Source organism: Rattus norvegicus, chromosome 13 (assembly GCF_036323735.1).
Source record: "Rattus norvegicus strain BN/NHsdMcwi chromosome 13, GRCr8, whole genome shotgun sequence".
NCBI classification, from domain to species: Eukaryota; Metazoa; Chordata; class Mammalia; order Rodentia; family Muridae; genus Rattus; species Rattus norvegicus.
Window position 1 is genome coordinate 71,464,245 of NC_086031.1, and position 21,208 is coordinate 71,485,452.

At 42.9% G+C, this 21,208-nt stretch overlaps 2 protein-coding genes across 18 annotated transcripts in view; one reads left to right on the plus strand and one right to left on the minus strand.

Moving 5' to 3' along the window:
- Angptl1 (angiopoietin-like 1) overlaps positions 1–21,208 on the plus strand; it is a 67,898-nt gene that overhangs the window by 332 nt on the left and 46,358 nt on the right. The window contains exon 2 of the mRNA XM_063272599.1: positions 2,557–2,765. The gene's annotated coding sequence lies outside the window, so the exon portion shown is untranslated. The remainder of the gene's footprint in view (positions 1–2,556; positions 2,766–21,208) is intronic.
- Positions 10,591–21,208, minus strand: part of Ralgps2 (Ral GEF with PH domain and SH3 binding motif 2) — a 179,957-nt gene continuing 169,339 nt past the window's right edge. For all 17 annotated transcript variants that reach the window (XM_039090756.2, XM_063272338.1, XM_039090753.2 and 14 more), the window contains 3 exons: positions 20,794–20,899; positions 18,661–18,752; positions 10,591–15,546 (listed from right to left, as the gene is read on the minus strand). In XM_039090756.2, coding sequence (XP_038946684.1) covers positions 15,517–15,546; positions 18,661–18,752; positions 20,794–20,899 — 228 coding nt within the window. In that variant the 3' untranslated portion in view covers positions 10,591–15,516. The remainder of the gene's footprint in view (positions 15,547–18,660; positions 18,753–20,793; positions 20,900–21,208) is intronic.

The following is a 21,208-nucleotide window of genomic DNA, read 5'->3' on the forward strand; positions in this document are numbered from 1 at the left end:
AGGGCCAGAGAGAAGCTCCTCCTCCGTGACTCATTTAGCAGCTCAGGGAGTCCTAGAGGATCTGGGGTCCTTCCAGCTTTTTCTCTTGTGACCACAGACAGGATCCCTGTCTATAAATGGAGTCTTGGTTCTTAGTACGGTGTGACAGCACCTAGTTTGGCAAGGAATCAGTGGCAGTGACTGGTAAGTTGGCACTACTGTGCCCAAGGCATTCAAATAGAAACATTCCCCGTCCCCCTTTGCTTCAAAACATTCAGGTTTTGTCAGAAGCCAGCTTGCAGGAGTCACTGTGGCTCTGAGAGGATTCCTGTACATCTGTTGTTGCAAACAGTTGAAGCTTTGCTTTCCTTTAAGTCGGAAGGGTGCATCAGGGAGAACACAGGTTCAACAGGGGTTCTCAATTCCAGCCTCCCCTTGGTTTTCATTACTACTGGGGCAGTTTGCCCCAGCCCAGCCTTCAGCTCTGTCAAGGCAGCCAAGTCCCGGGTTGACTGTAGGTTGGGCTGCTGGCTTCTCCAGCTCACACGATGGTTGTGTCGTGTCCGTCCCTGTGTGTGTGTGTGTGTGTGTGTGTGTGTGTGTGTGTGTCCCCGGCTAACATTCACTCAGCAGGGCGACTCATTTCTGATCTCCAGCAATTCTCCAAGTGTCCGCAGTGACATCAACTTGTTAGGAAAATTAATCTCTAGATTGTACCCCCAAACCTACTAGGAAATCAGAGCCTGTGCGTGAGACCCAGCAAACAGCGTTCAGCAGACCTCCAGGGCTTCTGTAGCCTTCAGAAGTTTGAGAACCTTACATCATGTCTTATATGAAGCACTAGAATGTGTAGAGACCCGCAATGGAGGATTCTCCTCCCAGATATTCCTTTAAGTCCCACAGCGTGTTTGTAAAAGAGAGTGATGCCTGGATGATATCCTGGCTCCCAACATCTGATGTTCGTGGTCCACTGTGCACCTGGGAGCTTGAACAGTTCCCCCAGGTGACGGTAAACTGAAGCTGAGAACCGCTGATGTGAATGAATCCCCAAGGAGAGAATTGTATCAAGTAGCGGCACGATAATACAGAATGGGAAAGGGGGCAGTGCTAATAGAATGTGGTCTAACAGTGGAAACAGATGTGTTTCTTTGGATTAGATACTTGGGGAAATAGCTACCTCTCACGATTTACATGAAGCTGCAAACCCCTTCACCTCCTTTGGGAACAGACATCTAAACTTGTGTATGTTGTCATCCCTGGAAAAATCCTCCCCATGTAACACCCTCATTGTGGGTATGTCTCCTTCACTGTCCTTTCCCCTTCTGGAGTTCAGAAGCAGGCAGAAGCCTTGAACTGTCACAGGCAGAAGCGGCACGAGTCCCATGGAAGTCTCTGGAATGGAGAGAGGCCTTCCTGTTACCAGATTAAAGAAATAATCTTTAATTAAGGGCCATTTTAGCTAACAGTGGAAATAGAATATCAGCCTAACGTTTTTTGTTCGTTTGTTTGGTTTGTTTTGGTTTTTGTTTTGTTCACTTTTTTGTTAACATAATATTAGAAAGGAGGCCATTTTATTTTTATTTTTTTTTCTTTTTCTTTTTCTTTTTTTTTCGGAGCTGGGGACCGAACCCAGGGCCTTGCGCTTGCTAGGCAAGCGCTCTACCACTGAGCTAAATCCCCAACCCCAGAGGCCATTTTAATTGAGGGAAAATCAAGGAGGGGCAGGAGAGTTGGCTCATTAAAGTGCTTGGCATGCAAGCATGAAGACCTGAGTTCAGGTTCCCACTACCCATACAATCCCAGAGCCGCAGCTGTAGAGATAGCCAGATGCCTGGTACTGGCTGGCCTGCCAGTCAAGCCAATCAGTGTGCTCCAGGTTCAGTGAGAGACAAGTAAGACGCAGGCTCAGCAAGTTGTCTCAGAGGTAAAGGTGCTTCTCACCCAGCCTGACTACATCAGCTTGCTCTCTAAGACCTGTGTGCTGGAATCTGAGAAAACCAACTCCTAGAAGTAGTTCTCTGACCTCCACACTTGAACCGTGGCACATGCAATCCCCTCCATAAAGTAAATAGATAAATAAATAAATAAAAATAAGATGCAGAAGTGATGGAGACACTGTGTACATGCAGCCCCAAAATGGGCGCATGTGTGTGCACATTCAAGGAGCTTTGTAGATGGTATACATCTCAGATGTAGCCCATTACCACACTTGAAAATGCAGATCAGCCTAGATTCAGGCTTCAATTCAAGTTACAGCAGCTATACTCTGGACTGATTCTGAACTCAAAAGAAAGTTCCAGGCAGACATGATCACACGAGCACAGTCTTTTGGACATGAATGGAGATTATAACCTCATGTTTGTGTGACTGAACATGACTCAAGTTACATAAGCCGTAACACATGGCCCCCAGAGAACCACGGCTGGCAGAGGGTCACTGACTCGACCTACAAAGCATTGGTTGCCAATCCTCGTTTCTTCCACATCTGAAGGTAAAGGGTCCTGTTTTCACATTAACATCTCAGACTGGTTCCAGACACCAAAAATAGCTTCTGACTTGTTTGTGTTTCTTCTACAGCAGATGTTGGTTTTGGAACCTGAATGGTTGACCAGCTTGGCTTTGAAGATCAGGCTGAGTCTGAGATAATTCAGCCATGGCGGTCACTGGACATGAGCTGAGAGCAGATACGTGGACACTGTGCTTTCCGTGTACATTGGGCTGTCCCCAGCTCCTGCTTCAGCTGAACCCGGGTGGCATGAAGCCGTAAGCAGCCCATTCTAATCCAGGTGGGTGAACTGTTCATTTTAACAAGTGAAAGTTCTGTGGGGTGTGTGTGTGTGTGTGTGTGTGTGTGTGTGTGTGTGTGTGTGTGTACTCGTGGGCGTGTGAGACAGACATCTCATTTATGGCTGAACACTCCACAGACACATAGTCTCTGCACTTTGACCTGTTGGGAGTCTCTGACTTAAACACTATCTACTGCCAGAAGAATCTTCTCTGATGAGGACTGAGAGCTGCTTTGAATCTGAAGATTCAGAGCTGGGATCCACATGAGATAGAACTTGTAGCATTTGTCTTTCTGAGTCTACATTACCTGACTCAGTACAATTTTTTTTCTAGCATTATCCTTTACCTGCAAAGTTCATGATTTCATTGTTTTTCACAGCTGAGTAAAATTCCACTGTGTATATGCAGCACATTCTTATTACACTGTGTACATGTAGCACATTCTGGTTACACTGTGTACATGTAGCACATTCTGGTTACACTGTGTACATGTAGCACATTCTGGTTACACTGTGTACATGTAGCACATTCTGGTTACACTGTGTACATGTAGCACATTCTGGTTACACTGTGTACATGTAGCACATGTTGTTACACTGTGTACATGGAGCACATTTTTGTTACACTGTGTACATGTAGCACATGTTGTTACACTGTGTACATGTAGCACATGTTGTTACACTGTACATGTAGTACATGTTGTTACCTATTTATGTCAGTTGCTAGGTATCTAGCTGCTTCCATTTCCATCCACTGTAAATAGTGAAGCAGTGAACATGGATGGACATGCAGATCTCTCTGCCAAAGGCTAGAGTCCTGATGATACAAACCCCCAGGAGATGCCAGCTAGTCATTTGGCAGACATATTTCTACTTTTTCTTTTAAGACAGAGTTTTATTGGGTAACTCTTCCTGGCCTGAATTGTACTGTGTAGACCAGGCTGGCTTTGAACTCACAGAGGCCTGCCCCTCCCTGCCTTTCAAATACTACTATTAAAGGCATGACCTACCACACTTGGCCTGTTTGAACTATTGGTCCTGTTTCCTGGGATCCTGCTCAGAACGTCCCTCTCTGAGCTCTCTCTGGAAGTGTTTCCCTATTGCTCCTTTCAGAAATTTCAGAGTTTTAAGCATAAACTTCAACCCTCTGATCCAGTAGGAACTGGTTTTTGTGCAGGGTAAGAGATGTTCATCCTACATGTGAATGCAGGTCTAAGCATGTTTGTTAAAGAGACTCTTCTTTTATTTTGTAAAATCTCAGGTAGGTATAGGTACATAGAATTCTGATAGAGCCGTGCAGTTTTTACTTACCAAGGTTTTGTGGTGTCATGGAAACCATGACTCGGGATACCCCCAGTGATATTTTTATTGTTCAGAATTTTTTGGCTATATGGAATCTTTCAAGCTTCCATATAAATTAAAACATTTTAATTTCTGTGAAAATCTGCATTGAAATTTTGGTGGGAATTTCATAGACTCTGTAGATTGTTTTTGGTAGAATTGTCATTTTCTACCAATCCATGAGCATGGAGGAGGGGTATCGCTCCATTTTCTTTTTCCTTCCATGTTTTCTTTGTATAAATAGTTCACTTCCTAGGATAGGTTATGAGTTGTGTTGTTGTTTTGCTATCGTGAATGGTTTCTTTCTCAGTATGTTTGTCTTTGTATATTAAAAGGCTACTGATTGGGGCTGGGGATTTAGCTCAGTGGTAGAGCGCTTACCTAGGAAGCGCAAGGCCCTGGGTTCGGTCCCCAGCTCCGGGAAAAAAAAGAACCAAAAAAAAAAAAAAAAAAAAAAGGCTACTGATTTTGAGTGTGTTAAATCGAACCTGCCAATCTGTCACTTTGAGGAAAGTGTTGACATCATGTCATTTGAAATTAGGGATGCTCTGACTTCTTTCTGAATTGTATCCCCTTAACCCTTCCTCTTGCCCCATTGTTCTTGCTAGGGTTCTAGGGACTATACTGAATAGTGGAAGAGTAGACACCTTTGTCCTGATCTTAGTTGGAACACTTTGCATTTTTCTCTATGAACACAGTGGTGGCTATGTTTGTCATAGATAGCCTTTATCATGCCAAGATATGTTTATCTAGTCTCTGGGATTTTTTTTTTTTTGGTTCTTTTTTTTTTTCGGAGCTGGGGACCGAACCCAGGGCCTTGCGCTTCCTAGGTAAGTGCTCTACCACTGAGCTAAATCCCCAGCCCCAATCTCTGGGATTTTTGATGTTGAATTTTGTCAAAGATCTTTTCAAAGATCTGTTGAGGCGACAACATAAATTTTTGCCCTTGAGTCCATTAATATAGACTTTACATTTGGGTTTATGGGAGTCAAACCATCCCTTAAAATTTGGTTTTTATTTTATTATTACTATGTCTGTTTTCACCATGGAGATTAGTCTGTACTTCTTCCTTTCCCTCTCCCTCTTGCCGAGGCTTTATTTAACTTTAGTATCAGGATAGTACTGGTTGTGGAAAATAGTTTGGCAGTGTTCCTGTTCAGACTGACTAATCAGTTCTTTGAAGGTGGAAGTTTGTGTTGATCCCATCTGTCCCTGAGCTTCTTTTAAAGTTAGATTTTAAAGTACTTCTATCTTGATGCTTATAATAGGTATACCTGAATTACTTAATCTTCTTGGTTGAACTTTGGAGGTCATATGCATCTAGAAATTCATGCATTTCTTTCAGATTTTCCCATTTGGTGGAGTATACAATTTTAAAGTATGGCCTTATGACTCGGAAAGTCCTACCTGCCTGTTATCTCTCCCTTTTCATTTCTTATTAATTTGGGGCTCCTTCCTTTATCATTTAATAGTGTTGTTTAACCTCTGAGAGTTGGTCTATTTTCTGCTGTTTTTCTTGCTATTGATTTCCAGCTTTATCCCACTGTGGTCAGAATACAGGATGGTGCTCCAGTTTTCATATATTTATTGAGACTTATTTCATGCCCTCGAATGTGCTGTATTGAGAGGCTCCCTGGGCTGCTAAGATGTGCATTCTTTTGGACTTGGGTGACTGTTCCATACATGTTAGGTCCACTTGATCTGTGGTGTCTTTAAATCCAATGTTTATTCTTTTTTTTGGGGGGGGGTGTCCAGCTGATTTGTGTCATAATGACAGGAAGGTATTGAAGTTACTATTTGGGGATTAATCTGTGATTAATTCTTGCTTTTATGAAATTGAATGAGCCTGTTTTTGGTACACATGTTTTAATTTTCTCTTGGTGGACTGTTACCTTGATAAGTATCAAGTGGCTTCATTTTGTTCTGACCAGTTTTAAAGTTTGTCAAATATTAGAAGCAAGGTATGCCTGCTTGCTTCCTAGCCCCAGTGGCTTGAATACCTTCTTTTATCCGTTTATCCTGAGATAGTGTTTATCTTCGCTGGTGAGTTCTTTTGGGTTTTCTGTTTGGTTTTGTTTTGTTGAAGACAGCAAAAAGTGGGATTGTTTTCTAACCTATCTGGCCGGTCTCTCCATCTCCCCCTCTTCATACTCCCCCATCTCTCTCTAAGGTTTTTTATTTTCAATGTAGCCCTGGCTGTCGTAGAACTCACTCGCTAGACCAGGCTAGTCTCAAACTTACAGAGGACCACCTGCCTCTCAAGTGTTGGGATTAATATTCAGTTATTACTAGGAAGACGTGTATTGTTCCTGATATCTTGCACAATGGCCATGACTTTTGCTGATTGGCTTGGTACCAAAATTTGCACAATTTTTTTTTTTCACGATTTCAAGAGCACGTTCTTACTGTGGAGCTCAGTGACACTGCCATCTTGTTTCTTTCTGTCCTCCACTTTACCTCGTTGGCTTATCTGAACTGTTACTGTCATTACTCTCCCATTTCTGGGCCTTTATAGTGAAACAGGTTACATGAACAAAGGGGCTGAGATATGATATGAGATCATATGATATATATATATATACACCCCCCCCCCAAGGCAGTAACAAATGACTACTGGGCAAATAGTGTACCCAGCATGGACCCATTACACAGAAGGATGATTAACATTCTGGGCAGAATGGAGAGAGATTATGCCTGACTTCATTATTGAACTCAGACTGGCATGAAACTTCTGACTTTCCATTTAATGTTTCCCAACTACATTTGACTGTGAAGCCGTAAGATGTATCACTTATCTAGTTGGGCCACACACGGCTGGTGCTTCCTGCTGCTTCTTCCCAGGTCCTGTTCCACGCCTGCTTAACTCGGACATTTTAATACATTTATTATTATATTATATTTCAAGGAATCAAATCAGAACCACCATAGAACACATGCCTCTTATGTGAACAAATGAACAAATTCAAAGACGACAGAATGGAGATGAGGTAGGAATGGAGTATCTTAAAATTAGAACTGAAGGGTAGCAGTGAGCTACCGCCAGGGGGCTGCAGAGATGGCCTGGGGGATAAGAACACTCACTGCTCTTGCGGGCAACCCAGTTTCGGTTCTCAGCACACAGTGGCTCACAAACATCTGTAACTCCAACTTCAGGGGTTATGATATCCTCTTGTGACCTTCGTGGACACTGTACTCACGTGATGCACATAAACTCACCCAGGCTCATACATATATACAAATAAAAATAAATGTATCTTTAAAAGATGAATCACTTTGCTTTCCTCCCTCTTTCTCTCTCCCTCTCTCTCCCACCTCCTCTCTCTCTTGATAGGTTTCTCTGTATAGTCCTGGCTGTCCTGGACTTACTTTGTAGACAGGGCTGGCTTGGAACTCACAGAGATCTGCCTGTCTCCATCTCCTGAGTGCTGGGATTAAAGATGGGTGCCGCTATGCACAGCTGCTTTTAGTTTCTAATAATGTCTATTAAAAACTTTCTTCACCACCAGAAAAACGTTTACCGAAGGGTCACGCCCACTTGTGTTTATGTGACCAACCCTTTCCAGTACTGATTGCCTTTTAAAGACCTGAAATAATTTGTGAGGTTTGACTTACTTTTAAGAAAAGTACTAGGAAAAGGCACATGAAATCACCATCTTATAGGCCCCAAATGGTTACTACAGACAATTTCATGTCTCATCTAGGGGATGCGTGGGCTGAGGCGTCCGACATCTGGAGCTGCTTATCTGTTATAGGAAAGTGGAAAATGCCAGCTCACTTAGTCAGCTTTCAGACTCTTTATGTAACCTGTTTCGTGCAAGAACGCCCTTTGATGCCACATTAGGATGCTGCCTCTGATCCTGTACGATTAGAGCAAATCAGCAAATCTGCATCACTTTCCCTTTCAGATGGCAGTGAACTAGAACACAGGAGAGGGTCCCAAGATAGACATTTGATTGAGAGAGGTAGAAAATGTTCCCAGAGCCTGCGTCAGAAAGAAATGATCCTAGGAACTGACTCAAGGATAATGGTTTTATTAACTATGGAGGGGAAGCCTGGCAGGTGGGACAGCCAACTTCCGTCCTGTGACTTTTTGTATTGCTTGGGTTTTTTTCAAGGAGGATAAGCTTTTATAATACTTGCACAACATGGGGGAGGGGGAGAGTGTCTGATTTATCTCAAAGGTTAGCTTAATAGACAAGCTGGTCTAACACTGATGGCCAATGCCATCCTGTAAGCAGGAGAGTCTTTTCTAGACTTAGAAGGACTGGAGAGGAAGATGTGTTAGCAGACGTGATCATTTAGAAGGTCCTCAATTCAATTTGCCTCAGGTTGATGTATTTAGCTTTCAGCTCATGTTTTTTGTTGTTGCTGCTGTTGAACAGAATAAACACCTTGACTATGTAAGTGACAAAGGGTGACTTCCTTGCGTGTCTGAACTTTGAACTGCCTCAGAACTCCAGCTCTTTGCTCACTGGCCCTCACTGAATACCTTAACATTACAGCTCAGGCTATGAATACGTTCTTGCGGTGTTAGCGCAGGTCACTGCTTTCTGAACACAGTATGCTGAACTTCTAAGAGGAAAGGAAAGTGGATACAAGCTGAACTTTTCCCACAAGCAAGGTCAACATAATTGTGTTTATGAGGTCTGACACCACGCAGCCCAGGGGTTGAGTCTGGGCATCACGGACATTGAGCCAGTGATCATCTGTAGTTCACAGCAGCCCTTGCCTCTCTACCTGCTCAGTGTCCAAAGAGCCCTTTTGCCAGCCATGCCAAGTTTATCCTGGCAAGTATCTCCCGGGGGACAAAGCTGCTCCCAATTCAGAAACGGTAGTATAAACTGCGTGTTGATTCCACAGACTCTGTCATACCCCATGGTCCAGCATCCTACTTAGTATGAGTGACCCGTAGCAGCTCAGAGTTAACAGCGACTCATTTTTCTGCCTGAGTATCAACCTCTCCATCTCTGTCTCACCCACTCTTGATGTCCACTGAGCACTGGGTAGTTACACTTTTGAAATGTCATCACTGCATCTGACCTGGCACTGTATGCTAGTCTAAGCCAAATGTGGCAAGTCGGACAGAAAGACACACACAGATCTAAAGAGAGGACGTAAGAGACAACTGTTCTGTTTGTAGTTAGATTCCACCAAAAATCTATGGACAAGCTACTAGAATTGACTTTCAAAAAAAGTTGCTGGGCATAAGCACCTTATAATAGCATTCTAAGAGAGAAAGTAAGAGAAAATGAACAAAAAAGTCAAAGAAAAGACAAAGTTACCTACATTTAAGCTAATAAAAGATATACAAGACCACTAACAAGAAAACTGAAATAATATTGGAGGGGCAGTAAAAGCCCTGAACAGCCAGCCAGCCATTTCATGTCTTAGATGAACAGATTAACTTTAAAAACCTGCTAATTCTCAAAGTACTCTATAGACCAAAGCAGTTACAACCAGTGACAGCAATGACTTCATTACACTGGACAAGCTGATCCTGGAGATAGAACTTGGGAACAGTTAGGGGATTTTGAAGATGAAAAAGATACAGTCATACAGTACTTAAGCAATGTGGTATTGGCTTAGTGACAAGTGAATTATACAGTAAACCAAACCTGAAGACCCACCTATGCATTTGAGGGAAATGATGCATGATCAAGGTGGCAGGACAGGCTGACCCTCTAGAGAGCTGTCACACTCTTTGGGCTTCTGTGAAAAAGGCTGAGTTTTCAAAGGTCACTAAAGAGGGGAGAAAATTATTGGAAATGAAGTCATATATATGGCACATAAATACACACACACACACATATGTATACCTATATCAATTGAAAGCTCCACAGGTGGGGCAATGGAGTCTGTGTCTCACACACACACACACACACACACACACACACACACACACACACACACACAGTGTTGCCTGGACACACTGGTGGTGGTGGTATGGTCCTGTAATCCCAGCTACTTGAGAGGGTCAGAGGGTCATACAGGAAGATGTTAAATTCAAGGCCCACTTTAAAAAGCCAGCCCAACCAACCGAAATTCATGTCTTAGAGTCAAGGACTATACCTCTGTGACAGAAAGTTTGCCAAGCATACATAATGTTCAAGCTTCAGTATTTAGTACTGGAGGCAGAAAGCTGTGCCTTAAGCTACAGGATAGAGTTTCGGCAATGAGGCCTTCGGGGGCACTGCTCATGGTTGAAGGGGAGAGAAGATCCCTCCGTCTATACTGCATGCTGGAGCACAATCTCGTTCTGGGCAGAATCTTCTCTGCAGCAACTGTCCTTATTAATTTCTCTTGAAAGGTTATAAAACCCAAACCGAACCTACCAAACTGACTGCATTTTTTTTTTTTCCGGAGCTGGGGATTGAACCCAGGGCCTTGTGCTTGCTAGGCAAGCGCTCTACCACTGAGCTAAATCCCCAACCCCTGCTGACTGCATTTTAAGTACAAATATGGTAATAAAAATAATCACACAATCTACACTTTTAAGTCATTTATTTCAATAGAAATAGTTCAGAAAACTGTTCTTAAATTCAATTTAAGTTAGCTTATGCAAACACACTGAAGATCACACACTCACTTCTGCATATTAAAAAGAAACAAAACCAGAGAGGAACCAAGTTGCACGTCACCCGAGGAGGAGGTCATAGTGCAAGCAAATACTTCATCATTAAGTACCTCAAGTTAACTGGAACAGAGAATAAAATGGCTTGTGATTTTTTTTTTTTGTATTATTAGTTTTGGGTAATTATCCCTAAGATGTCTGAGTTCCTCCTTCCAGCTCCTTCAGTAGGCTGTTGGAGAATGAAGAGAGTCAGCAGTCAAGGTACAGAAACACTAGAGACTTCCGTGTCCCATTATCTCCCTTTGTCACACCTGTTAAGTTAGTACTTCTTAGAATCCTATTTTGAGTAGTTCTTTCAAGTGACATCTTCAGGGACCTGACATTTTTTTACTTGGCATGAACATTTGAAATATTCTGCTAATATTTGGTGTTTTCTGTCTTCCTATCCCCAAGCTCTCCATGGACTCCCTTAACTCTATTTTGCAGACCAACTGGCTGTCAGACTTTAAGTTTTGCTAACAGCCCCCAAGGAGCAGCTAGCCCTTCCTTGTGTCCAGAGACTGTGTGTATGTATATGTCTGTTCACGAAGGACCCTGAAAACAGCATTCCTACTCAGATGACGGTATCTCCTGGACTTTCAATGTCTTAAGCACAATGTTTTCAAACTGCCCTGGCTGAGTCTCCCCCTGATTTATTATTAGTGTGGCACCGTTCCCGCATATGTTCAAGTTAGTAGTAACAAGCAGGAGAAGTGACTGCTTGTTCATTCTGTCTTAAGTAGGAAACTGAAATAAGTTTCATTTCTGGCTCAACAGACGGCCATCATGGTATTTTAGAAAATCTCAACAACTCCTTCTGTGTGTATTTTATTCCTTTAGGGTTTCCCCAACAGGTCTTATCATTAAACCTAAGCTCAAAACCACACAAAATAAAGGTACACTCAGCTAGACGGAGGCTCTTCAAAGCCAACATTGAGAGCTCATCAGAAGGTTGATCTGAGTGGATCTATTTCTCACATTCCTGGACAGGACAGCAACAGGGAGGCAAGCTTATTTGAAAAAGAATTAAGATCTAAGAGCAGAGGACTGTGAGTATCTAGATGTCTAGAGTCTTCTTTACGACTGTTTAGATTTGGTGGGTGGAGAGAGGGACAGCACGCCCCTCACATCAGAGGGTTAAGAGGGCAGGTGGTTTTAGTCACTCTCAATACCCTAAAACTGGCCTTCAAATTGCTAAGATACTGACCCAATTTTCCCCACACTCCGGCTGGAGATAGGTAAAAAGCAATGCTTTCACTGGGCTGAGGAACTGGTGTCTATACATCTCTTCAGTAGATTCTCAAATTGAAAAGTCAATTTAGACACAAGCCATTTTTAGGGAAGCAAATCCAAAAGGTACTTAAATCATTTTGGAAAGGTTCGCACGGAATTTATCATCAGTACTGTTTAATAGCAATTCTTGTACCTCAGAGGCTTGAAGAAGCAATACCCTCCTGGCTACAAAACTAGGATGGTACTATATTTCTAAGAAATGATATAAAAGAAAATGAACACAAGCCCTAAAAGGAGGCCCAAGTCAGACACGCTCCAACCACTGCTTGCTTTGTCACCCTCTGAGCAGTGGCGGTGTTCACCGCTGTTGGTCAGCACAGTGCACTTCAGCATCCATTTCAAAAGGATCCAATTCTTTTACAAGCGCCGGAGGCATAGGATTTCTTTTGATTAAAGCCAATCTTCCATGAAGCAATACCAGCAAGTCTCGTCTGTGGAAGGTAATAGGATGGCTTAAACCCAGCTGGAAAGAAACGTCCATCAATAAAAGGGAAGGGTACGTTATTCTAAAAAGCCAATGAGTTAGTAAGTCTAATTAGCACTGATTTCCAATCAATATAATGCCTCAGTTTTAAACACAGAAACTTTACAGGTTTAACTTCATGAAGAAAGACTTTATGTTGAGGTCATCTGGATGGGTAAATGCAGCCCCACAGACTGATGAGGCTGTGCTCACCCATGCTTCAACCATGCAGGGAGGCGTCTAAGCAGGCTACATTCCTCCTGGATTACAATGTTGCTTGTTGGGCTTCTTATAAATCTCCAAGACTAAAACAAGTCTGCAGTTATGAACATTGTAACTGACTCGATGTCAAGAGCAAGAGACTGCAGAAGGGGGCACAATGGCAGATGGTACTGATGACACAGAAAAAATAATTGCCACTGAAACATGTCTACGAAGACAGAAAAATACAGTCCCAAGTTGGATTCTTTTTGAACTGTTAACACAAGTACACACTGAATGAAACCAAACTGAAAGATGTATTCCATCAAGTCTTCTGATCCTTACAGTTTTAGACAGCATATTGCAATATTCTGAAAAGCAAGCACATGAAGCCCAAAGCAGTGCCTGGGGACATCATGCAGTCACTGTCACAGGTGCACTTTAAAGACAGAAAAATAAGCCTCTGTGTTTGAATTCATTGTCAGATGAGATATGGCCAGTGCTACACACTATTGCACCAGGCCATACAATATTCCATTCAGTCTGTTTATAAAGTTTAGATTTTAATTGAATTTCTCTAAAAGTTCTCCTTGGCTATGAGAGAAGCAAACGGGCTTTAATGTTCATGGGAAATGACCCAGTTAATCATTAATTTACAACCGAGGGTGAGCGTGATAGGATTCATTCTCCAATAAATAAAATACTCAAATATTCACTATACTTTGGCAATGTTTTCTTTGCTTCAATTATAATCTAATACTATTTGGTGAACTACAGATAAACCTCACCTATTCTATCTCCTCCTCACGGGTTCTAAAACCATCCTAAAAATCAATGGTTGATCCTTAGAGCAAATCTGAAGGTAGAAAAAGTTTTAGTTTCAGCCAGGAGCCTGGCTAATCAAATCTGAATTCGGTTCTTTCTCTACCCATCCATAAGTGTCCAGAGCTGGATGTACTGAACACAGCTTCCATTTCGCCCTTTCTCTGTGAGGCTGGACTCTGCTGGCTACCTATCTTCACCACTGTGATCACCTACAATGTGACGGCTTTAGCTTTTTCATGACGAAGTAGTAATACAACAGCCACAGGGTTCTCATTCACAGTACCTCAAAGACGGCGTGCATATTATTTAAAAATTACTCTGGATCAAAATAAACTAAGGGATTAGAAAAAGAAAAGAAAGCCGGCCACTCAGACTCTGTCTGTGGATACCCAACTGGGTTAACTTAGACCCCATTATCGGAAAAATCGGCAACATTTGCCTTCCTCTGCTTGTCAATGAAACCCCAAATATGGTATTTCTGTCACATGACAAACATATTTGAATTATTCAAATCAGAAATCCTCAGTCTTCCCTTTCTCTTGGACTAACTTCTTTTTTAGCTAATTACGGCAGACAGTATTTTCTAATGAAGCTCCGGGGATGTGGTGATAAAATACTTCCGGTTAAGTATTCAGTTCTTGAAGGACACAAATGTGAGACTACATGAGACTGACAGAGTGAGCAGTTTGCTAGGAGGTGTCCATCAGTCAGGGCCTTTCCACACGGGCCACTATGAAAGTGGGAACCAACCCCACAGCAGTCAACTGCTACTTCTGGTTAAAATTCTAAGCTATGTCAAATCCAGCATTCCTTTTAAAAGTTAAATGTGTAATTGCTTGGGACAGCTCTCTCAAACTTGGTCAGTTACTAACAAAACATGGTTTTCAGATTGGGGAGCGAGAATAACTTTCTGAAAAATGTTCTGGTACATTGTGTGAAGTCATACGAGAAAAGGTTTTATATTTTTAATTCCTAGAACTGCAAACTTTGCCTTTATTCTTCTTAAAACTGTTTTGTCTTACAATAAAATACATACATATACATGAAGAGTCTTTTAAACACGAATGCTTTTGAACCTCATACTGAACAAAAACAAATTCAATAAGAAATAAGTCTGGCATACTGCACATTAAACACTGCAAAGGGCAATACCCGGGGAGCACCAGGGTCTTCCCCGTGGCGATGATGCCTGTGGCTGGAGAATCCACTTGACTCGAGAAAAGGCTACAGAAACCGCAGCACGGGATCACCATGCTCCTAGGTGGATTTGGGCCCAACAATGAATTCATACAGAAAGTTAAACTTTAACCGTGGTTAGAAACATCCGTGTTTACTGTGCCTGCTGGCATGTGAACACTCGGCCATTGTACCTCCTGCAGGAATCATATTCTCCTTCTAGCACTGAATTCCAAACTGTAGTGTTTAAACGCATCCCTCATCCAGAGTAAAGTGTGCCCTAGCCCAGACAGCACCCACAGCTCCCGCACCGTGTCACTCCTGGGTCCTGCTGTAGGAGTGAGGGAGCCACTAGCAGAGGCTGAGCAGACCCTGTGGGCCCGTTCCTCACAAGGACTTCTCACTGCACCTAAACAGCTCCTGATGGAATCCGTAAGAAATGTTTTTCCGTTTTAAAGTGTATCTAAAAAAGATGGTTTCCCCTCCAGAATTAGTACAAAGTTAAAAGAAATGCAAATTAGCTACGATTTATTCCAAGCACAGCACCGCCAGAAGACGCGCACACACACTATTTGGCGTCGGTTCTCCTCGCACTCTGTTAAGGCAGTGGTTTCCACAGGTCAGTTCGGAGGTGAGCGTAGTTCATGGCAGTTTGTTTTGCAACTCCATTGTTTTTCTCTGGGAACATCTCACTTCATTCCCTGAAATTAGTGCTTTTGGTTCTGAGCTCCGGAGGCTGGGCTGGAGCCTGGGGGCTCTTCCTGGCACGGGATGGTGCGGCTGGGGCTCTCGGCAGGTCCTGGCTCTACACGGGAACAGCGCTCCTCTTCTTTCTCAGGCTTTTACTCAAAAGTCATCAAGTTTGTAGGAACCTAAAAAATACAAGCAGCCACACTGACTGCAGCACTCCAAACTGACTGCCTAGCCGCTTCTACCAGTCACTGACACCTGTCCCAACGTTCTCAAGTGACTCTTCTCCCCAAATGCCCTCTGGGCTGAGGGCTCTGTGACTTGAAATGTAACACATTAATGGTAATATTATACATAAAATAGAGTTTCCTGTTAAACAATCTGTGTTTAACAATTTATATAAAAATTGAATAAACCAAATTTAGCATGTATTTTGCCTTGTTACTTTGCCAAGCCAAATCACTCTGACCTATGTATCTTTCTTGAGACAGTCTCAAACTTTTTGCCTAGGCCAGCCTTGAACTTGTGAGTGCTGGGCATGTAAGCACGAGCTACCACACAGTTTAAAGGTCCTTTAAAGGGACTGTGATAGAAGATGCTCTGTGTGGTTTGTGACATGGAGTCTAGTGTGTCACATGTTGGAAAATCACGGTTAATACGCTTTTCCAAGTTGATGTGCCTGGATGTCACAGACTTTTGTGCATTACAGGGGCCTACTGGGTGTTTCCCAAAATAAATAAATGAATCAAAGAAATATGGCAAATCTTGTAGAACAGAATTCCATACATTACCATCAATTTTCCTGTGTACATTAAAAAAAGCTACACGGACAGTTTTATAGCAATCATGAAGGACCTCAGAAATAATAAAGAGTCAGATCTATTAGGCAAAATTATCTCACACTTTCTGATTTAAAAATAAACAGGTCATATATGTAACAGTTTAACACTTTTGAGATTACACTGTATTTGATTCCTTGTATGTCTGGTCAAGTGTCTGACCATGGGACACAATTCCAGTCTCCCAAACTCAAGGATTCCCAACCTAAGGGCTACTGAGAGTTCCATGGAGTTAGCCCAGGCTTCCTAGGAGCTGGCAGAGCTGGAAGGTCTGCTGTCCCCTCCTCATCCTCAAAGTAGCTCAGTGGCTCTCACAGGCCAGCAGACTCTCTCTGAAACCTGTTACCCTCTGCAGCTGGAGTCATAGGTACTTGGGTCACTAGATGTGGGTGATGAGACTTGAACTCTGGTCCTCTACAAGAGCAGCAAGCATTCTTGGCCACTGAGCCATCTCTCTAGCCCGACATGCTAGCTTTTGCATGAAGAATTCTACTAGACAACACCACAATTGAATTATAACTCAAATGCTCATGTGTTTAAGCTCTTAGATCTTTAGATGGTAAGAAATCTTTATTTTAACAAAGTGAGCCTCATGTTTAAATTGCCCAAATGTGTCTTAAGGTATTTTTGCCTTTGAGTTAGGGTATTCAAATAATTTTCAAACTTCACAGGTTCTATTTATAAAGTTGCTAACACTCAAGAAACAAAACCATTCTGCACATCTGTGTGATAGTAGGAAGGTTTACTAACACAGTAAAAAGTCTGAGCCTTTCTCTATGTTGGTCTACATACACATCTAGATTAGTTGTGGAACCTGATGTTCTTATAAATGAATTAATACCCCTGACTATATTTTTAAAAAATGGAGCATGAAGAGAATGATAAAGGCTCATTTATCATAGGCAAAATTAGGTCTGTCTTTAATTCTGCCCTAGAAACTAACTTCATATGGGCAAAATCCTTTGCATTTTAAGTCCTACAAGGAGGTTGTTAAACGCTAAACCAAACTTTCCCCCATACATCATTGAAATAATTGTGACTAAAAAGCCCATCCCAATGACATAAAGGAAAAGCAAATGTATCTGTGCCTGCTGACCTGTGGAAATGCAAAGTCATTTAGTGTCTTTGAGCCTGTTTCCTTATTTATCAAGAGTCATGACAGATAGCCTGATATAACAGGATAAAAATCAAAGCAATATTAAGCCTTCTAAAATTGTAGTGCATAATGTTACTTCCAATTATCTGCTGATAGGCACTGACGATACAAAGGAATACTGTAAATGTGAAGTTGTGATTTCCAAATACGTATAACCAGAAAAGCTCGCAGTGGTGTCCACAAGTACAGGTGGGTTTTCTGGGTTAATCTGTGGTCCAGGACATCTCTTAAGAAGGTGCTGGGAAGGCAGCACATTAGACGGCGCTCCTTTGTGACAAGCCTTTCCACTGGATCACCATGGTCTCAGTATAATAAAACTAATAAAGCTGAAATGGCCCCACTGCAACACAAGAACCCAATTCAAGTTGTTCTCAAAGATAAACCAGAGCCCTGTGCAAGCATCACCTTCTGAGCTGCCTCTGCCCCAGACACAGGTATCATGAAGGCTCTCGTTTATCTGTACTGGCTGTCCCTGAACTGGCCCTCCCTCACCCCGTTCTTACGAAGCCTGCTCCTTCCTACCAGCTCCCCAGCACCGCTGTCTCTGAGAAGGCTCAGTCACGTTACCTACCTGTGTCTCTCTCTTTAGTCTGTATTACATAGTTTTGTTTACTTATATCTTTCTAAATCGTGGACTTCATGTCATACTGTCTGCTATGAACAATGAATAATAAAAAATATTAAGAACATTATTCAGCTATACTAGTGCTAAGGCAGGAGGATCACAAGTCTGAGGCTAGCCTGGGCTAACTAGTGAGTTCCAGGACAGCTTGGGCTAGCATGTCATGAATCTGTCTCTTAAATAAACAAATGGAAGTTTAAAGGTCACAGGTACGGCGGCGGGGCGGTGGTGGCGGAGGAGGAGGAAGAAGAGGAAGAGGAGGAGAAAGAGGAAGAAGAGGAGGAGGAGGAGGAAGAAGAGGAAGAGGAGGAGAAAGAGGAGGAAGAGGAGGAGGAGGAGGAAGAAGAAGAGGAAGAGGAGAAAGAGGAAGGGGAGGAAGAAGAGAAAGAGGAAGGGGAGGAGGAGGAAGAAGAGGAGAGGAGGAGGAGGAAGAGGAGAAAGGAAGAGGAGGAGGAGGAAGAAGAGGAAGAGGAGAAAGAGGAAGGGGAGGAGGAGGAAGAGGAGGAGAAAGAGGAAGGGGAAGAGGAGGAAGAGGAGGAGAAAGAGGAAGGGGAAGAGGAGGAAGAGGAGGAGAAAGAGGAAGGGGAAGAGGAGGAAGAGGAGGAAGAGGAGAAGAAAGAGGAAGGGGAGGAAGAGGAAGGGGAAGAGGAGGAAGGGGAGGAGGAGGAGGAGTGCTCACCTGTTGCCGGTTACTCTGGCAGGCCGCGCTCAAGTGTTTAAACCACAGCATTGCATTCATCCTGCTGCCAGCTTGAAACTTGTATGAATTTCCTATAATTGCCAAAAGCAAGGAGAAAATAATAAATTTAAAGACTGTAGCATATAATATTCCTGCCAAATACATAAGACTGAATGAAATATGGCTACAGAGCTCAGTTTCAGAATTTCCTGATGGAGGCCTCTTTATGTATGCCATGTGCTCTTCAGACCCACCTTTCTACTGTGCACACAGTAAAGGTGATTAAGGTACCCTAAATGTCCATTAAAATAACTGCTTCTCTAGATATTTCTGTGATACTGTCACCCCACACCTCTCTGTGTTCTGAATCTGTGACTTTGTTCATGTCCTTAGACCTCAACCCTGGTTCTTGATAGTAACATCCAATGTTTCCTCTACAAGTAGAACGGAGTTTTCACCTGTCACTGATTCTACACATCTACCACTTAAACATTCATTCCTAACTACATTAAATGGCCAGTTATATCACATAAATATTGTTAAGACATATGCCAGGGTTACTGCAGACTTTTAGATCTTCTGGGGGGTTCTCTTGGAAACTGGAAGCCAGGGCTTCTGACTTGCTAAGTGCTCTACCAGTGAGCTTCAAATCTCCAGCCCTGGGAAGACAGGAAGTATCTCTCTTCTGGAAAGTATCCCTCCCTGTGTGAACCTGGCAGGTCCTGTGTGTCATCTCATTCAGTGAATGACAAGACCGGAACGTGATGAGGGCATTTTGTACAGTTCCATGTATTAAATGAGTAAGGCGTAAGTCGAGCGCTGATTTGGGAACTGCAGGATGCTGAGCCCAGCTGTCTCTTCTTTTGTCAGAGATCTAGGTTCTTGCTGAATCCCCCTCTCACCCTCTAGAGCCTCCACTCAGCAGTATTTATTCAGTAAGAACTGCCCACCTTCAGAAGCTCTGTCTCGTCTCCATGGAAGGCTCATAAGCCATCTGAGCCCTGTTTTGTTTGCTGAATTCAGATAAGTATTACTATTTAATCTGAACAAAAACGTCTTCAAGTGCACTGGTCAAGGCTACAATTTACACTAGTAAATACTGTTGCTAGTACAGACCATAAAAATCTGTGTATTCTGAAATAATTCAATGAAGTATGCTAAGAAGATGGAAGGAAACCAAAGACTTTGTTAGCAACACTCGATACGAGTGACCCCACTTTACAAATGGTTTATGATGAATACCCATGAGACTCTAAGGGACCGAGGCTTTGGTTAGAAAGCTGAGAATAAGGCACTCACTCTGTAAGTCCATTTACAGCTACTAAGAAATTTGGGTGATTTTTTTCTTGCGTCTAACATACAAATTTAATTTTTAATTTAAAATTATAATACATGAAAAGCTATTTTTTCATACAAAAACCACACCTGAACAGATGTAAACATTCAGTTGTGAAGTTAATTAAAGGTAGGTAATCTATTTTGGTAAGAGTTGCTAAGTGGACGATTTGGAACAGATGTACAAGAATTTCCGGCTGGACTCCTATGTGGTAGCTGTCAACAACAGCTGGCAGTTGTTGTGAAGGAAGAGAGCAAGTTCTCAGGATCTTTGGATGGACCCTGGGACAGCCACCAAGGGCCAGCACACCCGGCAGCATAATTCTGACACGCGCAGGCTCCCATTCTTCTCCACTTCTCAAACTCTTAAGGTTGATTCTTACACGTTTCTATACACTTTACGTCAGGCACTTTACTTTAGGAAAGGGTCTGAGCTCAGCAAGCAAATCAAGTAACAGTGAGAGCTATGTAAGGGCAACTAGAGAATGATGTCACTGCTGGGCACAGATGACCGGTACTCTGCATTTACGCATGGTGAGCCTTTGTCCAAAGTATGCTGCATAGACGGCATGATGTGGATTCCTTGGGCTTTTAATTAAAGCTTAAAACACAACATGGGATAAAAGTCCTTCCAATAGATACAGTTCCTCAACTACTTCTCTGCTGGTAATACAGCAGACCAGGACCAGGACCAGGAGCAGGAGCAGGAGCAGGAGCAGGAGCAGGAGCAGGAGCAGGAGCAGAAGCAGGACCAGGAGCTAGAGTCTGCAGTACTTTTGACCCCAGTCTAACAGTCACCTTTCTCGGAGTCAGTCAGCAGAAAGAGGTCTGGATGCTCTGGATCATCGGCCATCATCACCATCCAGCCCACCACAGACACATTCTTATTTGACGTTGATTTGAACTGAGATGAGAGATAAGCAGAGAAAACAGATGACCAGTGACTTTATGACCAGTTCTCAAAGTTAAAACTGTCGGGCAGTTTACTTTCAGTGTCCACAGGAGAGACAAGCTGTGACTGACGGCTGGCTCGGCTCAGCTCAGCTCAGCACGCCCTGTTAGGTAGCCCGCCTCAGTCCAGTCATCTCCAGAGTCAACTTTCATTATACCCAACTGGTTCCACTCTGCAATAGGCATGCTGGGATTCTGTGTTCCTCTAGTACAGCATTATCACGGAGAGAAGCTGCACCCCAACACTTTCTGCCAGAATGTC